Genomic DNA, 19,466 nt, shown 5'->3' with positions numbered 1-19,466 from the left:
ATGTAATGTCCCGCACCACCATGCAGGATGTGAAATACATTACACTGCAGTTGCAGTGCATAAATATGCATAGTTAATTTTGTTTATGAGCCGCAGTAAGTGGATGCCTCTCACTGCTGGAATAGTTGTCATGCCACTTGCCCATCCAGGCTCTTGACGCACATAGAGGTTTTCAGCCACAAAGTCTCACTGCATGCTTGTCAGGACATAATTCGATCATGCAGAAAGACTATAGTAGTGCTGAAATTTCAACACATTTGTAATGCAGTTGCATTTTTGCATTACAGTTGAACTAAAATCAAATCACTTGACAGAGTTGTTAAGCACGCCAGCTTCTGCAGTAATTATTCCATAAAACATAGCAAATATTCAACAAAAGCAATTAAGCTCACAAGTACAGGAACTGACAATAAAACAGATTGTACCCCTTGCTGAGGTTGGAAAACATTGATAAGTACACAAACTTTTGAGAGGAGGAGTGACACGTGAGCAATGAGGGACGCCATAGTAGAGACCTCCATATTAATTGAGACCACCGGGAATTCTTTAACATGCGCTGACATCAAGCAGCACACGGACGCCTTTCGCGCTTCGCCTCCATCGAAACGCGGCCGCCGCTTCCCGGATCGAGTCCTCCGACTTAGTAGCCGAGCACCCTAATCACTAGGCCACCACGACATGTTTAGGAAAAGTACCGAAAGTCTTCTGAGTATTTGCGCGGTTCGAGCAGTTCAAGCTCTTTGCCGTCGTAGCCACTCTGCTACAATGTGCGCACCAGTGCGCCTGTACGTAATGCTAGGCTGCGCTTGCTGGTAGTCCATAATTCAGTGTCTGGAAGTGCGAAACCTCTAGGAAATATGTACTTTAATATATTGTTACGTGCTTAGCACGCACGGGGGGTTATTCACAGAGGGGATCGGTCGGAGCAGGATGGAAGCAGGAAGCCTACCAGCGTCCTTCAGCTCTTTCTCTTCCTTTCTCTCTGGTGGTCCTTCATCTTCTGCTTCTTCCGTCGAGGTTCTATGGAAGCACGTTACATTTCCCTCCTCGCAGACGAAGCCCGTCGGGCGAGTTAAACAGACCGCCTGGGATGGAATCGCTTGAGGCGGGCTACATGCACCACCTGAGACTGGCGTGACCGTCGACCACTAGCAGTTAGTCGCGATATAACGTAATTAACGTCACTAATGCACTCCAACACAACAAACGGTCCAGTGTAGTGGGATAGCAGTTTCTGACACAGACCACGCTTGCGTAGAGGGGTCCACAACCACACAATGTCACCAGGAACATAAGAAACTTCTTGGTGTTGGACGTCATAGCGGTTCTTGGAACGCTCTTGCGAAGATAAAATTCGAACGCGGGCAAGCTGGCGAGCTTCTTCAGCTCTGCAGAGTGTGGTCGCAAGAGAAGGTTCGTCGTGGATGAAAAATGGTAGAATGGTGTCAAGGCCACAGCGAGGCGAGCGAGCATAGAGCAGGTAAAAGGGGCTGTAGCCAGTTGTCTCATGTTGCGCTGTGTTGTATGCATGAGTAACGAACGGGAGGACGCCATCCCAGTCTTTATGATCTGCAGCGACGTACATAGCAAGCATGGTGGTGAGCGTCCGATTAGTGCGTTCTACCACACCGTTCGTTTGGGGATGATATGGCGTGGAGTGGCGAAAACTGCAGCTGCTGAGGCGGAGAAGTTCTTCAACAACGTCCGCTGTAAATTGGCGTCCACGGTCGCTAATGAGAACTGCAGGAGGGCCGTGCCGAAGAATGACGAAACGAAGTAAGAAGTTAGATACTTCAGACGCAGTAGCAGCTGGTATCGCGGCTGTCTCACAATAACGGGTTAAGTGGTCTACGCACACAAGAATCCATCGATTTCCTTTCGAGGACCGTGGGAAAGGTCCAAGGAGGTCAATGCCAACTTGCTCAAACGGGGCTGTTGGAGGTGTGATTGGCCGCAGTTTGCCAGGTGGACTTGAAGTCGGCAGCTTAAAGCGCTGGCATTGCACACAGCTGGCTACATAGTGCTGGATGGTTGAACGCATGTTAGGCCAGTAAAATCGTTGCTGTGTGCGGTGGAGTGTGCGTGTCACTCCCAAGTGCCCAGACGTGGCGTCATCGTGCATCATTTCAAGAACTGTGATGCGTAGGTTTTCGGGTACGACAAGGAGCATGCGTGCTCCTCCAGAAGCGAAATTCTTCTTATAAAGCAAACCGTCGCGAATGCAAAAAGTATTCTTTACAGAATCTTGAGCGGCATCAAACAAAGAGGTTAATGTTTGGTCTTTGCGTTGCTCAGTTCGGAAAACTTGAAGATCGGGGAAGGCTTGTGAAAGTGACGCCAAGTATTCATCAAAGTTGTCTGCGTCGTCATCAGTCGTTTGAAGCGGCAAACGGGAAAGACAATCGGCATCTGAGTGTTTACGGCCGCTTTTATGCACCACAGTGAAATTAAATTCTTGTAGGCGCAAAGCCCATCGAGCAAGCCGGCCACAGGGGTCACGAAGACTCACTAGCCAGCAAAGCGAGTGGTGGTCGGTCACGACGGTGAAAGCATTCCCGTACAGATAGGAGCGGAAGCGCTGTACAGCGAAAACAACGGCGAGACATTCTTGCTCAGTAACCGTGTAATTTCTTTCGCTCTTACTCAATGACCGGCTGGCATATGCTACCACGTGCTGATCGTGACCATGGCGTTGTATAAGTACAGCGCCGATACCGATACCACTTGCATCAGTGTGCACTTCAATTGGTGCAGATGGGCAGAAGTGGCGTAGGATGGGGCCCGAGGTCAAAAGAAATTTCAGATGTCGGAAAGCTGCGTCACACTCGCTGGTCCAATTGAACGGTGCATCTTTATGCAGCAAACACGTCAGTGGGTAAGCGATGTCCGCAAACCTAGCTATAAAGCGTCGAAAGTACGAGCAGAGTCCTAAAAAACTCTGCAGCTCTTTCACTGATTGAGGCACCGTAAAACTTTTGACAGCTTCAATTTTCTTTGGATCTGGTCGAATAACCCCCCGTGCGTGCTAAGCACGTAACAATATATTAGAGAACTGTGTAGCAGCCACATGATAACCGTAACAAAAGGCGGACTTTTTAGCGAGTGAATGAAGCGTCCTAAACTTCAGCACGAACAGACGACGCATGCCGATACAATCGCACTTACAACGCTTTTCCGCCCTTAATTCCAATACGGAACGTCGAGCGTGGGCATAATGCACATAGAGCATGCTGACCTTTTTTAAAGCTTCATTCGCACGTATTAACATATTAAGAGCGAATCTAAGCTTGGCAATTCCGCATTTCAAGCAGAGCGCCATACACGCGCATCTCGCTGAACGACCCGGAAGTCAGAGTACCCAGCATGCCTTGCGGTTCATTCAGATTGGACACCATCTATACAGGGTGCGGCACATACACGGGCGCGTTTATGGGGTACGTTGAATTTTGCGGGTAGAAAAATTTCCAGAAATTTTACACCGCGTAATAGGCGCACCCTGAACTTTGAGCCAGATTTTCTGAAAAAAAAAAGTGCGCCTAATATGCCAGTAAATACGGTATTGCAAGCGTCCCCAAGCATGACTCCCAGGGCATCCCGAGTATGCTCAACGGACGGACATTTGGTTGGATCCCAGTAGGACTGCTTGCGGAACAGTTAGCAACATCCTGAGGACATCTGTACATCCCGACACGGACATCCTCAGGGCATTTTCAGAACGTCTTTGCGCTGTCAGTTACATCATCAAAGGTAGCAGTACATTTCCAACACATAAATGCTGGCGTTCAGGGAAAAAAAAACAATGCCACCTAAGGCAAAGGCTTCCGAGCGTTCTGTGACAGCATTCAACTAGGCACGGCAAGGTGTGGCTGACGGCTGCAGAAATTTGAAATATTACATACCACGATGTTACACCGAGCTTCTCCGAACACCTACGGTGCTGTGAGGAAAGGCCAATACTAATACGTCGATTAGGTCACAATATCAATGATAGTGCAAAAGCACTAGACATGCTATACCTGCAGCCTATATAGATTTGAATTCTTGAATAGTGCGTAAATTTCAAAAACTGGTGCAGTTGCCCTTTAAGCACGGACCCTCCACTAAAACAACCTTCACCAAACTCGTTATGCACTGCGTCTTCATTTCTTTGATGGTTTCGCGAGCCAGATAGCGCTGATGACTAGCAGTACATAGGGTTAAGTGACAGCGGTTTTCGTTTTTGGATCTGTTGTAACTATTCTTTTGTTTAATGCCTTCAGCCCTGCGAGAACAGAAGGTAAATAAATAAAATTATTCATCATTTAGTAAACAAACACGTCAGTTTTCCGACTGTGCGACTCAAGCCCACTGTACAGATGATGCCGCGAATGTGACGGGGCAACAACGATAGAGCGCTAGCGGCAAAATTGAAAATGACACCTGGATTACGGTGTTACTTATGATTACATCTAACACTGGTTATGGCGTTATCTCTTCAGTATAAGGGCGCACGTTTGAATCCCGGCCTCACTGGCACATTTCGACGGCGGGGAACTTCGAAATGAGCCCGTGTTTTATTTGTCACCAGGTTACGCGTAAAGGACCAGTCAAAATTGATTTGCCGTCTTCCAAATCAGCTTTCTCAGCACTTTCCTTCCCTCCTCCATCCATTTTCACGCGGCACTGCTTGAGATGTACAGTTTGAGTGAGACCGCTGCTGCACGCTTTATACCTAAACTCCAATTACTAAAGAGAAAAAAGCAGGATAAGCCAGCATTCAGAACAAAAATTTCAAAAAAAAATATCAACCGCAACCCCATGCCTCCTTCCCTGGCTCCCTGTGTTAAAGCGCCGGCATCACATTTTTCTTATTTGATCAAATTTGCAACAAAACAAGCCAAAAAAGTTTCTATAGAACGAACACCCTAAACATGCTGCGAATGCTATATCGGCAGTTACAAGGCCAGCTTTGGGACCATTGTAATACAAGTTTGAGGAGTCCTGTAAACTTTTTTGCTGTCGCTTGCACTGTTTCATGCTAGCAACCATGTCACAGGTGTTAACCAAGCGCCACTAGCCCAACTTTCGTTCTCACAGTTGTAAGGCACTGCTGGTTCCTCCTAAAGTGTTATAATCAGGCTCCGTATTCGTTTTCATTCTCCTATCGCAGAGTCAATTGGCCTGTTCTGTTCAGCGTGTCCCATTCGCCATTGCCAGTCCTTGGACAGTGCCCGAACCTCGGATAGCCTCAGTTTATCTAGCGAAAACTGATCGATCCCATAAAATATATGGGAAAGTTGGGCCTGCATTACATTTCCCAAATGGAACCACTCCGAGATCTTTTGCTGGCGAAGCCCGGCAGCATGATATAATGTGGCACTCCGAGTTTTTAGTCGCCCCATGCACAGAGACGTCGCGCTGGCAGCTACTCCGTTGTAAGAGTTCTGAAGACTTGTGTGATTTAAGTGCACATTAATGAGTTTCTGCGGGTTGAAATTGGTCTTGAGTCATCCACTATGGTGCCTCTCACTGCCCACGAGCAGCTTTGGGGTTTCAAATCCCAAATTCCTAACCATGATCCGCACAAAGAAACGAAGTCAAAAGAGACGTTACCTCCGGGTGTCTTAAAAGACAAGTAAAGCTTCAAGCAGGCCTAACTGGTGCGATTTCATGGTGGAAGAATCGAAAGGTGTTGTGCTTCAGCCGGGTGTCCTGTTTAAATCGGTGCAATCCTAACGCTATGCCATAAAAAGCCGCACCCTTCAGGCCGCAGGAGTACGGTAAGACGCCATACACCAGCACATTAATGATTACAACACACACACATTGATAAAACTTTTACTAAACGCAATTATCACAGAAATACATGTGGTACCACATGGCATGATATCAAATAATTAAGTACATAAAAAACACTAAGATTATGCACGAACCATGCCAATTACAGCAGGCACTCGTGCTAATGAACATGAAGGCCAACCGATCATTTTACTCCTGCAGGAGTCGTCGGTGACAGGGTGGCCTTCTAATTACACCGTGTTTCCGACGACGACTATATCGTGGGCCGTCGCAAACAGGTGGCTGCTCAGTGACAGGACTGTGCAAAGGCTTTCAGCGAATACTGGCTAGCAGCCGATCTCAGCTGAAGGAACCAGCTGATGGGAGCTTGTCGGTTGCACCCACTTCGAACCTCTGCCTCAGAAGCCTGTCACTGCCAGGGAACCGGTAGATTAAATTGGTCTTTGGAGGTTTAACGTCCCAGAACAACTCAGGCTGTGAGGGACGCCGTAGTGAAGGGCTACGGAAATTTCGACCACCTGGGGTTCTTTAACGTGCACTGACATCACACAGTACACGGGCCTCTGGAATTCCGCCTCCATCGGAATTCGACCGCCGCGGACAGGATTGAACCCGCGTCGTTCGGATCAGTAGCCGAGCGCCATAACCACTGAGCCACCGCGGCAGCCCACAACCGGTACAGCGGACCAGCCTCCTTCGTCGCAGATCATGTTCAGGTAGAATCCGAGCTTGCCAGGAGACGGTCGGCTGATTCTTGCAAGTGTATCGCACAGCGATCTCATCGACAAGCTGATGATGGTGGCGAGGAAAGCGTCCCCAAGATGCTGAAAATATAAAGACGAAAAAATTACTACATTGCCATGAAGGCGTTAATAACATATGATGCCGAAATACCGGTCGTGGACAGTTTTATTTCTACCCTATGTCCTCTATGCATGTACTGTAGACTGTCTCTTTCAGTGTAAGTAGTTAAACGTTTCTTGATTAAAAATTCAATAATCATGTATTGTGGAGTACGTATTTTAGTTAATGCTTCAGTTGGCAGCCATCATGGGCTATTCTTCTCGGAGGATGTATGCATGCCAGCCTTTCGCATTGATGCCGTGCCAGTTAACAGACTTTGGTTATCAAAGCTTCTACTCGTAAAAACGGGGGTTGAAATTTATACCTAGTCATATGCTTCGTTTTGTAACGAGCAAGGCAGTTTATATATGAACGAAAAGTGGCAGGTCTCAAGCTATCTGGTTATTTTCGTAATTCACCTCCCCAGTAAAACATTCGAAAGCCGCATTTATTAGGTCTGTCAGGGAACCAGTGTCAGCTAATTCTAACATGTTCCCGTTTTCCTTGGCCCTAGATATATTTGCCAGAAACTTGGCGCAAAATTGCAGATGGCTCCAGCAACAGACCTTGCGAGATGACCGGTGCTCCACTGGGTATCTGAAGGCGGTGGCAGTGCATTCATAACCGGCGGATAATCTTGTCTCGGTTCTCCTAACCCATAGCTTCATCACGTCTCCAACCCAAAGGCGTTCGACGTGGAGTCCCATCTGGGTAGCAGACTGTGGTATTGGCGTCATGCCAGGTATCCACAAGGATGAAATGGTCCGCTCTGCAAGTCACCACGGCAGGGGGTTGCTGGAACATAAGGAGCATAAAATATAGCCACAGTCACTCCTTAAGGTATTTAGCTACCTTTGTGAACTACTATCGCAAGAGATCCAGGTGGACGCAACCAGAAGAAGTGCAAGAAGCCGCGTTATAACATTGCGTCGCACGAATAGAATCTATGAAACCTCATAGCACGTGTGCCGAATCACGACCGCTTTTAAGGCAGCGGTTATGCCCCTTGTACAGAGCAGGTGTGCCCGTCCAGGGAGGCCATTAAAACTTCCGCGATCTGCTCACGCAGTCTATCTACCGACAAGAGCTTTCACTGATGCCGCAATACATGGAAATTCACAGTTGTTAAACAGATGCTGCTGCACACAGATGCTTAGATACACCGTGATTAGCGCTCGGCAGTCCATATAGGCAGGCAGTCGGGAACACTCATTTTTCGTTCTTCGGAGTCTACTGCGCTGTTGACATTTACCCGAGAGAAACTAGCTTTACCATGAAGCCACGTGTTCATGAAACATCGGAGTCTTCAGAGATGATGGACAACCGCAACTGGCAAATGCATGCTTGCGCTAACGGAGAATGTCAAGTGTCTCAAAAAATTTCTGGAAGCAACAGTATACGGGCCTAGAGCTTTTGACGTTGCATCAGACAGCGGCGAATTGCGAAAGTGACGGGTACCATCACCATGAGCACGCTTGTCGTCTACTCGGGAATTAGCATTATCGGCTCAAGGCTATGGCAATAACACCAGGGACTGTCAACACCCTGTTGTATAAGAGATGTTATCTATTAAATTCGAAACGGAACACATAGATATTTGCACAAAAATAACTGGACGATTACCAGCTGCAACGCGAATTTCAGCCATACCTTTGGCGATAGCGCTGCAGGTTCGCAACTGAGTCGTTTTCCCATTACGTCTCCGGCAAATAGGGCATGACCACGGGATGTTCACATTATTGCTCCGCAGTCCATTCATGGCTCGCATTTTGTGGGTAAATAGTCTATCTAACCCGCACATATCTATGGGCTCTGTAATGCCGCTGACGTGTAGCGTCCCCAGCACGATGCTCCTTGTTGGCGGTATCCACGGCCAGATAACACTGACATGCAGGCCCTCTTCCTTCCACCCTCGATTGTATGATGAGGTACATCCTCGCAGAGTCTCGTGCTTGACGCAAATCTAGTCCGTCCAGAGTACGGTATCTCCATGGTGTCTAAAGCAATTGCTCAACGGGCGGTCTGCGGAAAGGCATCTGTGAGGTTATAGAGGTTATACTCTAATCAAGCAGCTCTATTCTTTTATTTTTAAGCAGCTGAGTTAATTTTGTGCAATGAGTAGTATGCACCAGGATGTTAGTCGCCGAGAGCTGACAATGATTTTGACTTAAGAAAAAGAGTGCTTTGGCTGCCAGAATGTGTGTTAGCAGGAGAAGTCAGTGTGCCTGGCAGTTCATTGGTTAACAAAAACTCTGTACACGCAGTGCGACAAGCGGTATGATGGCAATTCCGGAGTGTAACAAGATATATGATTCAGACAGTGTTTGACTTATCTGCTCTAGTCAAAGAAGTTTTAACGGTATTTGTACTCTGCATATTTATGCGACATTGAGCTCTGTGCAGTTTCGCTCTGTTCACTGTGTCATGAAAAAATTTACATGTTAACAAGGAGTAAGTGCATTGAAAATGTTTTGTCCCGAGAAATACTGTCCATAATTTGAGCCCATAATAATGGGGCCTACACTAACGAGGCACGACCTTGTACATGTAATTATGGTTATTTTTTAGTTCTCGTGCTGACACAAGTAATTAAGTTGCGTTTTTTAACTAGGTGACCTAAGAAGTAAGTTTGCAATTGCAAATTATGAAAGCTGATTAGAAGATTGTGTAGTATGGTAAAGCAGTTTGGTGGTTGAAGAATAACAATTGGCTTTAAATGACACCACTTCTGGGTAGGAAAAGTGGAGCTGCTAAAACTAAGCTAGGAAAGGGACAACGGGAAAGAACAACAACAATACCGCAAAAAGTAGCCATTTTTCTTCTGTTGTTCTCATCCCTTAGCACAGCACCAACATGCCGTCTTGCCAGCAATTCGCACAGCAGCACACTCTGTTCAAGCTCTGTGAAACATGCAGAAGGCAATAACAGGACAAGATACAGTGTGTCCGTATCTCATGCATGCCATTATGATAGCTTCCCGCCTCATCATAGCTTAGCCCCTGTATGTGCTTTGCAGTCATCACCCAGCCCCTATGACCCTATTTGTGCCGTTGGCATGTGCGCGAAATTGTGGAACATTTTGTACTCTTGCGCTGCTATAATGTTTTGGCCCATTAAGTTGTTTCATCCAAATTGGCGAGGCTTTAGAAAGCATTCCTGCGATAGCTAACTTGCTCTCGCTCTTCACAACATCATACACTTGCACCTTTACGGCAACATTCCTCTCGACGCTTTTTTTTCTTGGCTTTGAAAATCATGCGATTAAAACCCTCATTTATATAATGCTGATTTTCCTTGCTCACTTATGCTGACTTATGCTCACAATGGTCACTTATGCAAAATGTGTTGATCGAGAACTTTCCTCATAACCTATTTCAAGTAATAGCAGGGCGTATTTGCACAATAGTTGCATTTAGGCTAACTTCCACACTGACCACAAGCTAGGTCTAGCTAGCTGAATTTGTGCATTGCAAAGCTAAACATGCATTATTATGCCTATCTGCGTCTGTCTTTCCTTTGTGCATGTCTCTTTAGCTAAGCAACGAATAGACTTCATAACATGGCTCTGTAAGAATAATACATGTGTGCTTACGCATGGGACTTTTCATTATTCATGATACTGTTAAATGGGCTACTAATTATTTTAAACCGAGAAGCCGTTAACTTCAATTTGTAGTGAAGCGATGCCAGAACAAGACACATCTGGCACAAGTCTGTTCCGTTTCTGTTTTTCTTCACCTATCTTCGGCCTGACTTCAACTTGGCCTTCTCCAAGTTTCTGATGCCTATTGATGCCTCACTTAATTTTTTTTTAAATCAGACTGGCCATGAAATAGATATATTTTGCTGAAGATGTTGATTAATAACAACTCCAAGATCCTACGTATATTCAGTGGTACAAACGTCTGTTAACGGTTAGCAATGCTCAGTTTGCTTCTTTTGCTTGCTACTTTGGGAACTGGAGGTATATCCACGGAACAGTTGGCCACGTAACGTCAGCCAGCCTGAGTTCACGTGGCGAAGCGGCCAATCACATGAGGCGAAACGTGGAGAAACGAGAAGAACTCAGGCCTGCAGCTTTTCATGTGGCACATACAGAACATTTCCCATAGTCAGCCTCTATCTAGAAACAAATGAACCCCAGCTTGAAATGAGAACTATTCTCAGTGTGCATATATCCTTAAAGTGAGGTCGCTACCCTGTAGTAACGAAGTGTCCTTCTAGAATAATATGCCACAACAATCCTGAAGCTACCAGGCCACTGCTCTTCCAGTTTGAAGAGATGCTCCAGAATCTCGGACCACTAGACACATTATTGGGCATTGCACGAAGACGAGATCCACTACTTCTATGGTACATTTTTCTTTGCAGTCTGCAATTTCACTCTTACACAGTCCTGAAAGGAACAGACTCCATGGCATCATGTAGTGCAAAAATTTCTTTTCCTCCAAGAAAAATATGGTGGCTTCATGGATTTTTATAATGATCGTTCAAAAACGGATGTTTATGTTGGAAGCACAGTGGTACTAGAAGAAAACAGTAGGACCTCCGTAGTGTGCATTTGCCTTCACTGCTGCATGTTACACAATCTGTAGCCATGGGAAAAAATAGTAAGCAGAAACCTCATGAACAGTATTATTTAAACAGACTCACTAAGGATGGTTACAGCTCTTCACTCTAGAAATGCTATCACTGCGCAGCTTGGTGACGCCATATACAACATACCAGCCGCAGCTCAAGGGCAAAACATATAGCCGTGCTGGGTCCCGAGTCAAGTTGGAATACAAAGCAACGAAAAAGCACACTTGTGTGCGGGTCAAGCTCGAGGCAACCGGGTTAAAAGAAATGCAAATATGCCCTTTAAGGACTGCATGAACTTAGTACACCATAAATTAAGAAAACAATGACAGCCTGCTTTGGAACAACAAAGTAAATAAACTATACTTGGTAAAGACAGTTTTAGAAGAATGGAAGTCTTGCATAAACTAGGAATGTTTCAAAGAAGTAAGTTCCTAAAATAAAACATTTTTCTGTTCGGTCTCTTTTGCACACATTAGTGCATGCTATGCACACTTTGTGTTCACTTCCTGCCCAGAGTAATTTTATCCTGCGGGGCAATATACCATGACTGGTGCTGCCGTTGCAGTTTAGCAGTGTCCAAACGGTGAAGACCAAACCATTTGCTATGGTCCTGGGCTTGGTAAACCTGTGCCATGCCTCTTCTTTTTGCTTATTCTGGTTAGCTTCTCTTGCATTAGCTTCAAATACAGCACTCCTGTGAAAAAAAAAAGCTCGACACAAACCCTGAAGTATTACCATATTTACTCTCATACTAGGCGCACTCGCATAATAGGTGCACCCCTAGTTTGCTCGCAAAAAATCAGATTTTCTTATTTCCGCGCACAATAGGCACACCCCAAACTTGGCACTGTGATCAATACCGTATTTACACGACTGCACGACGTGTCGTCTGGTAGGGAAACGTGCTATGTGTGTTAATGAACTATTATGGATGTTTACCATAGGTGGTTGCATTTGACACTTTTATTTCACCCTTCTGCTTCATGCTCTGTAAGTAATGTTTTTTTCCTTCACTGCTTGCACTTGCTGTATGCCCTCCCCTTATCATTGGGATGTAACGAAATTTGGCTAACCTTAAATGTCGTACGGTAACACAACTTGTCTGATACAAGCGGAATAGTAGTCTTATAAACTCGCACAGCACATGCTGCCAATACTGCCTTATATCAGACCCATACAGATTTCTGGTACGATTTTCATATGAAATTGTAAACCATTCTGACATGCTGACCAAACGATGCGAAATATTTAGAATTTTTTACAAGCTTAGCATTCACATTGCGCTCAGCGTATACTCAATGTTATGAGCAGCTAGCGTACTTTTAGATGCAAGGCAGTGTTTTGTATGTTCTAATTGGAATAAACAATTTTGCTCCCGCCGCAACAATGGCAGCTTTGTGGGCCTACGCCGCACGCCATCTCGGCGATCCCCATTGGTCAGTCGCAGAGCGAACGCACGGACGCTGCGACTGAATTCCAACCGGCTGGAACCCGACCGCAAGCCGTATGTCGCTAGACCGACGGCCCTCTCTAGTTGCACACCGACAGAATTCGCAGCTTCGCAGGCGAAAATCGCATGAATGTGAAACGAGCCTTCTTTGACCTCCGGGGGAAAGGAAATGCGCATAGTTGCTTCAGTGGACACCTCAATCGCGCTGTGATGTACATATGTGGCGGTGAGGTCCACGTAACGTGCTAAGCGTAACGCGTCACACGGCTCCCGTTGAACCCCTTAAACTGCTTCTACTAAATGGCTCGTGCAAAAGCTCTTTCGATGTAATAGTGTGCTATAGCAGTGTACAATTGGGAGCGAAGCTAAGCCTAAAGACGAAAGGAGGAGCTGCCGCGTGCATACGGCCCCGCAACTCATTGCTAAGAAAATGACGCTCTGATGATAACGTCTATAATAGCCAAAGTACTTACCACACGTTCCTGCACTCGATCTTTAGTGCAAAAAACAAATGATGGCCGGATCGCGTAGGGCCTTCTTCCTTGGCCTCTTCATCCACTCCAAGCATGATCAGCACGCCGAAAAGGTGGCGGAAGTCACGCGCATTCGCAAGGACTGCTGGGAATCTTTCGCCGACGGCGCGGCCAGTGGTAATCGCCGAACACAGCGGCGTCGTCTGCTACAATCGTTGGCTACAATGTCCGCTGCGCATGCGCAAGAGCGCTGAAACTGAAGCCGTGTAGGCGGGGTGGAGGGGGGAGTCCGGGGGGGGGGGGGGGGGGGGGGGAGCAGCGTCGAAGAATGTGACGCAACTGCCTCTCCTGAGTTATTTCCTTCGTCCATGACTCCAAGCATCTTTCTACAAGTAATCATTCTACACCTATTCTAACAAACTGGATGCGACAGAATGTTGGCCAGCCCATGGTGCAATTGATCTCGGGGACCCCTCAGAGTTTTCCAATCCATAAAGCAGGTACTGTCGCTTACATAAACAGAACCCTAAATAAAATTGAGACTGACCAAAATGCGCCTGATCGGGGACAACAGTAGTAAAGCATGAAAATCCTTACGCTGAATAAAAAATAAATAAAAACAAAGAACCTATAATAATCTTTTGTGGACGTCTTGTTTTCATTTTTCTTTATATTTTTGTCTCCATCTACACACTGTTTTTTCTGGGGTGGATGTTTGCTGATCTTGCAGTAGTTGCAGTGACAGTTGCGCATAATTACACACCGGATTTTTGTGTGAGCACTTCCAAGAATTTCTTAATAGGTGGTGTCCAATGAGAATGAGCCACAAGGCATGCTGGGTACTCCGACTTCAGGGTCGTTCGGTGCGTGTACGGCACTTTGCTTGAAATGCAGAATTGCCAAGCTTAAGTTCGCTCTTAATATGCAGCGCTGGATTTAGGGGGGGGTTGGGGCTAAGGGGGCTGCAGTCCACGGCCTGATTTCCGCCAGCAGGAGAAGGGGCCCAAGAATTCAATCTACTTAGTATACGGAACCACAGGCAATAGAACTTCGAGCGACACGCATGAAGCGAGAAAGCCAGAATGAGAAGATGGGCCCCCACAATGTAACTTTGTTTAGCCAAATCAGTTGGGGAGAGCTTGTAGAGCTGCAAATACAGGAATCTCTCGCCACCCCGAGAGGGACAGGAAGGGGGTATTCTTATGAAGCAGTATATGCATTTGCTTTTGCGGAAGGGTTTTCATGGTTTCCTGTCGATCCCCCTGACCAGTGACATCTGAAGGTGAGGTGTTGAAGGTTTAGTGTGTTTGAGAGTCCTGGAGTTGGCATAACATCCGCTTTTACCGAGCAGCAAGGCGGGACTCCCGCCTCGCAGCCAAGCATTCAGCTGGAACTGCTTTCATAATTCGCTAAAAACTCGCTAATTCATTTTTAAAACCACAAATATATGCGCTAATATGCAGTGCAGTGCTATATGTAAAAAATGTAAGACTATATGTAAGACTGGAAAGTGCGATGGTTGCAGCCTGGTTACAAGGCTTGTTTGTTTTTCAGCACGCCCACGATCTGATGCTGTTCCATTGCTGGTTGATGGGGACCATCATTCTTCAGATGCTCGCAGTAAGCACTTGAAAAAAACACGTAAGCAAAACCAGCTTAGGTTGGAGTAATGGATTGTATATGTAATGTGTTTCCTTTGTTTTCTAAAGGCCTTCCACAGAGGTTTGCACAGCTGAACGATGGCTATGACACCAAAGCTGCACATAGGCCACGCGAGGAATGAAAAAAATTGTGATATAATTGCCTCTTCATTGTTTTAATTCAATACAGTGCTAATGCCAGCCTGGCTCAATAGCTGCAATGACAAAACATGAAGAAGCAGTGATTATATTGCAGTTTTTGCATGCCTCACATGACCTAAACGCAACTTTTACAGTACAAAGGTGTTGAAACCGAGGCCGAAGCAGTATGAGAGAAAAATCTGATTATTGACTATTGAGCAGTCGTTGGCAAATGCTACATGGTGATCCTTGTAGAGTAATGTCTTACGCATCGCTGCAAAGAAGAAAATGTGCCACCAAAATTAGGTGGCTATACTCTTTTAAGCATACTTTTCTCAGGGAGACTGTATAATGAGAGCTATATTTAGTGATTGTGTGCAATCAGAAGTATGATTTCTTGTGAAGGCCACTTCATAAAAATGTCTTGAACTATTAGCAGTCTTCAGAGGTTGCATGAAAACATTATTGAGGTACTCAGTGAAGTGAACACAAAAACTCTGAGAATTAGCTTGAATTGTGCAGCTTGTGAATGTGCGAAAAATTATTGCATTTTTTAGTTCTGTGCCGACACGAGTTTTTTTAGCGTACTGCCTGCAAAACATATAGCTGTAGATTGTAGTTTGTGAGTGTTAAAGGGACACTAAAAGGGAATACTACATCTGGCTACACCAATAGGCTAGCATCACGTGATAGCAAATATGTAATTTTTACTGTAAACAAACCTTTAGCTCTAGAAACACATAGAACTTGTCATCACTGCAATCATACCTTACCACCATACTTAAAGTGAAGTAATGCTTTTGAGGACCTTTTTCCCCCCACCTGTGAAAGTGATATTGGCTATTGATTTTGATAAGGCACTTCATGATATTCTGGGTTGACCTAAGGTTATCTGCAGTTCTTTAACATAGGGCGGGCTTACGAGTGGAAAGAGTGCTTTTTTCAGTACAGGATTGTCAGTGGTGAAGTGAATCAGAGTGCAGCTAAGATGTGCAACTAGTAGGCTGGCTATATAATATTGAATAGGGAACTAACTATTACCTAACTATTACCTAGCCTAACTATTACTGTTAGGCTCTTTATTTATTGAGAGGCATGTAGCACAGTGTGTGATATCCATATCAGTTTTTATAATTTTGAAAAGGCTGTTACCCTCAGTGCTGTGGGCTAACAAAGTTTGGCTATTTCAACTAAAGTTACATGCACTGGAGAGGTTCCTTTGATTGCAAGCTTCTTGAAAGCGCATATATTTTGGCACTATGTAGCCAAAATTTGTTTCGTCACAGCGCCAAGGGTAACCGCATTTTCGAAGCTCTGAAAATCGATATGGATAATATTTAATATTAGAGGAGACAAAAAGTTAACTACTCAGTATTATTTAACCAGCCTACTAGTTAGCTCATCTTAGCTGTACACCACTGAACCACACCACTACACCCTTGACAATGCTATGCAAAAAAAAAGCACTCTTCTATTACAAAAAGCTGATTTTTAAGTATTGTGGAACATCTGAGGTGAACACCTAGTATTTTAGATATTCTACTTGGTATATTCTTTAATATTATTTGTTGTGCTTGTGTGGCTAAGTACTGCCTGCTTTTGTATTGATTTCGGTAAATTATATTTTTTGAGTCCTCATGCAGACCTAAAGAGTATTGAGTAAATAGATAAAAAAATATAATCCAGAAAATTTCCTGAAAGCAAAGTACCTGTAGTGACAGTGCCTGCAGGTTTCTGCAGCTGAGCGCTAGTGGTATATCACTTCGCCGGCCACGATTCTTTCAGCGTGCTTTCTACAGGAATGCTATGGGTCTGCCAAAATGGCCTACCAAAAATAGACCTGCCACAACAGCAGACGCAATGCCACCTGCAAGAGCAGCTCAAGTGCCCCTTTGATTGGTTGGAGAGCTTTGAACTGACATAACAATGTGCGTATTTAGTGGCCGATTTTGATGAGGAAATGTTCTTCATTTGCAATTTTCTCAGCAATGCAATCACCTTCCTGCGCAGAAAAAACGTTGGTAATGTTCTTGAGGCATAACCAGTCAGTCATGCTTAGTTTGATATTTTCCTTTAGTGTACCTTTAATTACAGTTCGCTATTTTATAGGTACCAAATTTGTCAAAAGTTTATTCTCCATTGCTGACATAGGCATTCTGGGCTACAACCGTTGACAAAGGAGGCACAGTTTAAGACATTTGTAAAAAAATGTAGAGAATGTGACATTGAAAATTTTTAACCACTGAGGTTTAATCCTGGGATATTGTACAGTTAGTATACCAAAGTTTGCATTCATGTTGTTTTGTCACTGCTGGCTACATGTTATATACCCTCTATTCAATCACTGAACAAAACTTGCCACATAATTGAAAATTCCAAAACATGCAAAAACTCAGTCTATAGCAAACTTGAGGAAAACACATCTGAAATTTAGGTGCACTTTAGTTGTTTGAGCTCAGTGTAGAACTTAAGGCTTTGTTGACATTCTTTGGGCCTTAGCAAATCAAGGATGCACTTTTATCCTTAATATTATAGCAGTCTGAATGAATCTGCACATTTTTTTTTTCATGTGTAAGTTTTTTTCTTTTACAGTTGCAGGAGCTTTCGAGGCTTGGTGGAACAACCTTGCGCACAGTCCCCTGGCGCATATTAGAGGCACTAATGGCACCTGAATTGGCGATGCAGTACAGCTGGCTTGGCCAAAAAGGGAAAAAAAAGTTTGATGAACTCACTGTGTGTGACCTGATCTACGGTGAGTGACCTAGCTTTCCCAACTGTGGCATTGCATAAGTTTTTACACTAAGCTTTTTTTGATGTCTCAGCTTCTTAGCATTTCCCCAGTGGACTTACGAAACAGCTGGCAGTTGAGATGGCCTCTGTACACTGCAGCAGCTAGTTGCCGCAGTAGCTCAGTGACCAAGAGATTTCACCGCAAGCTCAAGGCTGGACGTTTGATTCTTGACAAAGCGATGGGAGGGCTTGCGCTATTCAGAGTTAATTCAGATTCACATTAGTGCCCAGATTGTAGAAAGTTTTCTGAAACTGTTTGCTGAGGCATGAACCCTAACCCAAATGATGCATTGACACACAAAACCTGAACAGTCAAGCATCAAGTTATTCTGCACTGCCAACTGTACCTCATGAACCTGATTACACTGGAGAGACACACTCTGAGATGCACTGTACTTTGTAGCATTGAAATGAAGAGCTATGCTATGAATTGAATGTAATACCGTCTGAAGCATTGTTAAGGGACATCAGCATTTGTTTTGAGTGGCCACTTGTACTTCATGCTAGCCAGAGTTAACTGTTGATACCTCATGCTTCTTGAAATGATTTTTTGCACAATTGCAGAAAATGTTAGACAGATGATAATGGTGGCAACGAAAAAGGAAGTTGAAGATGTGAAAAAACTTGGCTCCAGTACGCTACTGAAAAGCTTCACAAATGGCGACAGCTGCCTGAAATATCGGGTGAGTGCATCACTATGTTTCACAGCTGATTTGTTTGCATTTAGTATGAAATTCTACGCTAAGAGAAGCTTTTTGGTACCATAGTTGTCATTTGGCAATGTGGAGCACTTGGAAAGACGTGCTGTTCATTACTGTCATTCATGTGGCAGCTACCAGACAAAATGACTTAAGTTCTCGCTAGCGGAAACAAATTTTGCTTCAAATCAAAATGTTGACAAATATCACACAGCAATAAGTTCCATTCATCATTTAGCTTTCATAATTTGCCATGTCTTGACAGTTGACAGTCAATGATATTTGTTTATAGTTGCAAAGCCCCTTCTGAAGAACTGTGCACATTTTGCATTTTTCCTTGACATTAAATAGGTGGTATACATGGGCACAAATTTTCACTTTTGAGGGGCATTGAGGATAACTAGTGACTGTACAGTAATTTCCTCCTATGCTAATTTTTGTTCAGCAGCAAGGATTACATTTACTGCGAAGAAAATTGGTTCTATTAAACAGAACACTTTGTTTTCCTGGTACTCAATTAAATGCATGACATCACGAGCGAAAAGGACTCTATGGCCATAGTGATCATCAGCCTATGTTTGCTACAGGATGAGGGCCTGTCGTAAATGAGTCCAGCTGACCTATTAACATCACCATTGGAAATTAAGTGACAGTGTAGCCTGTCAGACAGGCCCTGGCTTCCACACCCACAAAACTGCATTGTGGTGTTCTTGTGAAAATGTTCAGCAGCAAGAGCACCTGTATTCCATTTTTCGTAGCTCATAAAATCGGTTTTCAATGACAGTAGTGTCTTTCATCAAAGCACGGTAATATGCCGACACGGGCCGACATCAGTTTGTCCTCAGAATCTGTTCAGGTGACCTATGTACTGTGTTGTGACTGTACTTCGGACCACGCGGGCCCGATCAAGCAGCTACCGTGAACATTCATCGAGGCCGACAAGCCCGCGACGGCGGTGGGAAGTGGGATGCTTGGAATGCCCCTCCGAGCCTCAGCGGATTAGTGTAGCAGGAATTTCAAGGGCCATTGTCAGCAGTAACGCCAGCGAAATTCCTTGAGCGGATTAGTGTAG

At 44.8% G+C, this 19,466-nt stretch overlaps 1 protein-coding gene and 1 long non-coding RNA gene across 2 annotated transcripts in view; one reads left to right on the top strand and one right to left on the bottom strand.

Annotated features, from left to right (window-relative positions):
- Positions 1-17,902, top strand: part of LOC149350420 (uncharacterized) — a 168,038-nt gene extending 150,136 nt beyond the window's left edge. The window contains exons 4-5 of the long non-coding RNA XR_016290367.1: positions 14,680-14,766; positions 17,499-17,902. This is a non-coding gene — a long non-coding RNA (uncharacterized LOC149350420). The remainder of the gene's footprint in view (positions 1-14,679; positions 14,767-17,498) is intronic.
- LOC149350421 (uncharacterized) lies at positions 5,802-13,262 on the bottom strand. The gene is made up of 3 exons (XM_089579442.1): positions 13,126-13,262; positions 7,188-7,416; positions 5,802-6,602 (listed from the first exon to the last, which is right to left on the bottom strand). Exons 2-3 carry the CDS (start codon positions 7,356-7,358, stop codon positions 6,405-6,407), a joined length of 369 nt encoding a protein of 122 aa, XP_089435568.1. The 5' UTR covers positions 7,359-7,416; positions 13,126-13,262; the 3' UTR covers positions 5,802-6,404.
- Positions 17,903-19,466: the final 1,564 nt, after the last annotated feature.

Source organism: Amblyomma mixtum, chromosome 3 (assembly GCF_055824585.1).
Source record: "Amblyomma mixtum isolate Tamu chromosome 3, ASM5582458v1, whole genome shotgun sequence".
Lineage (NCBI taxonomy): Eukaryota > Metazoa > Arthropoda > Arachnida > Ixodida > Ixodidae > Amblyomma > Amblyomma mixtum.
Note: the sequence above shows the minus strand (reverse complement) of the source record. Positions and strands in the feature narration are given on the sequence as shown.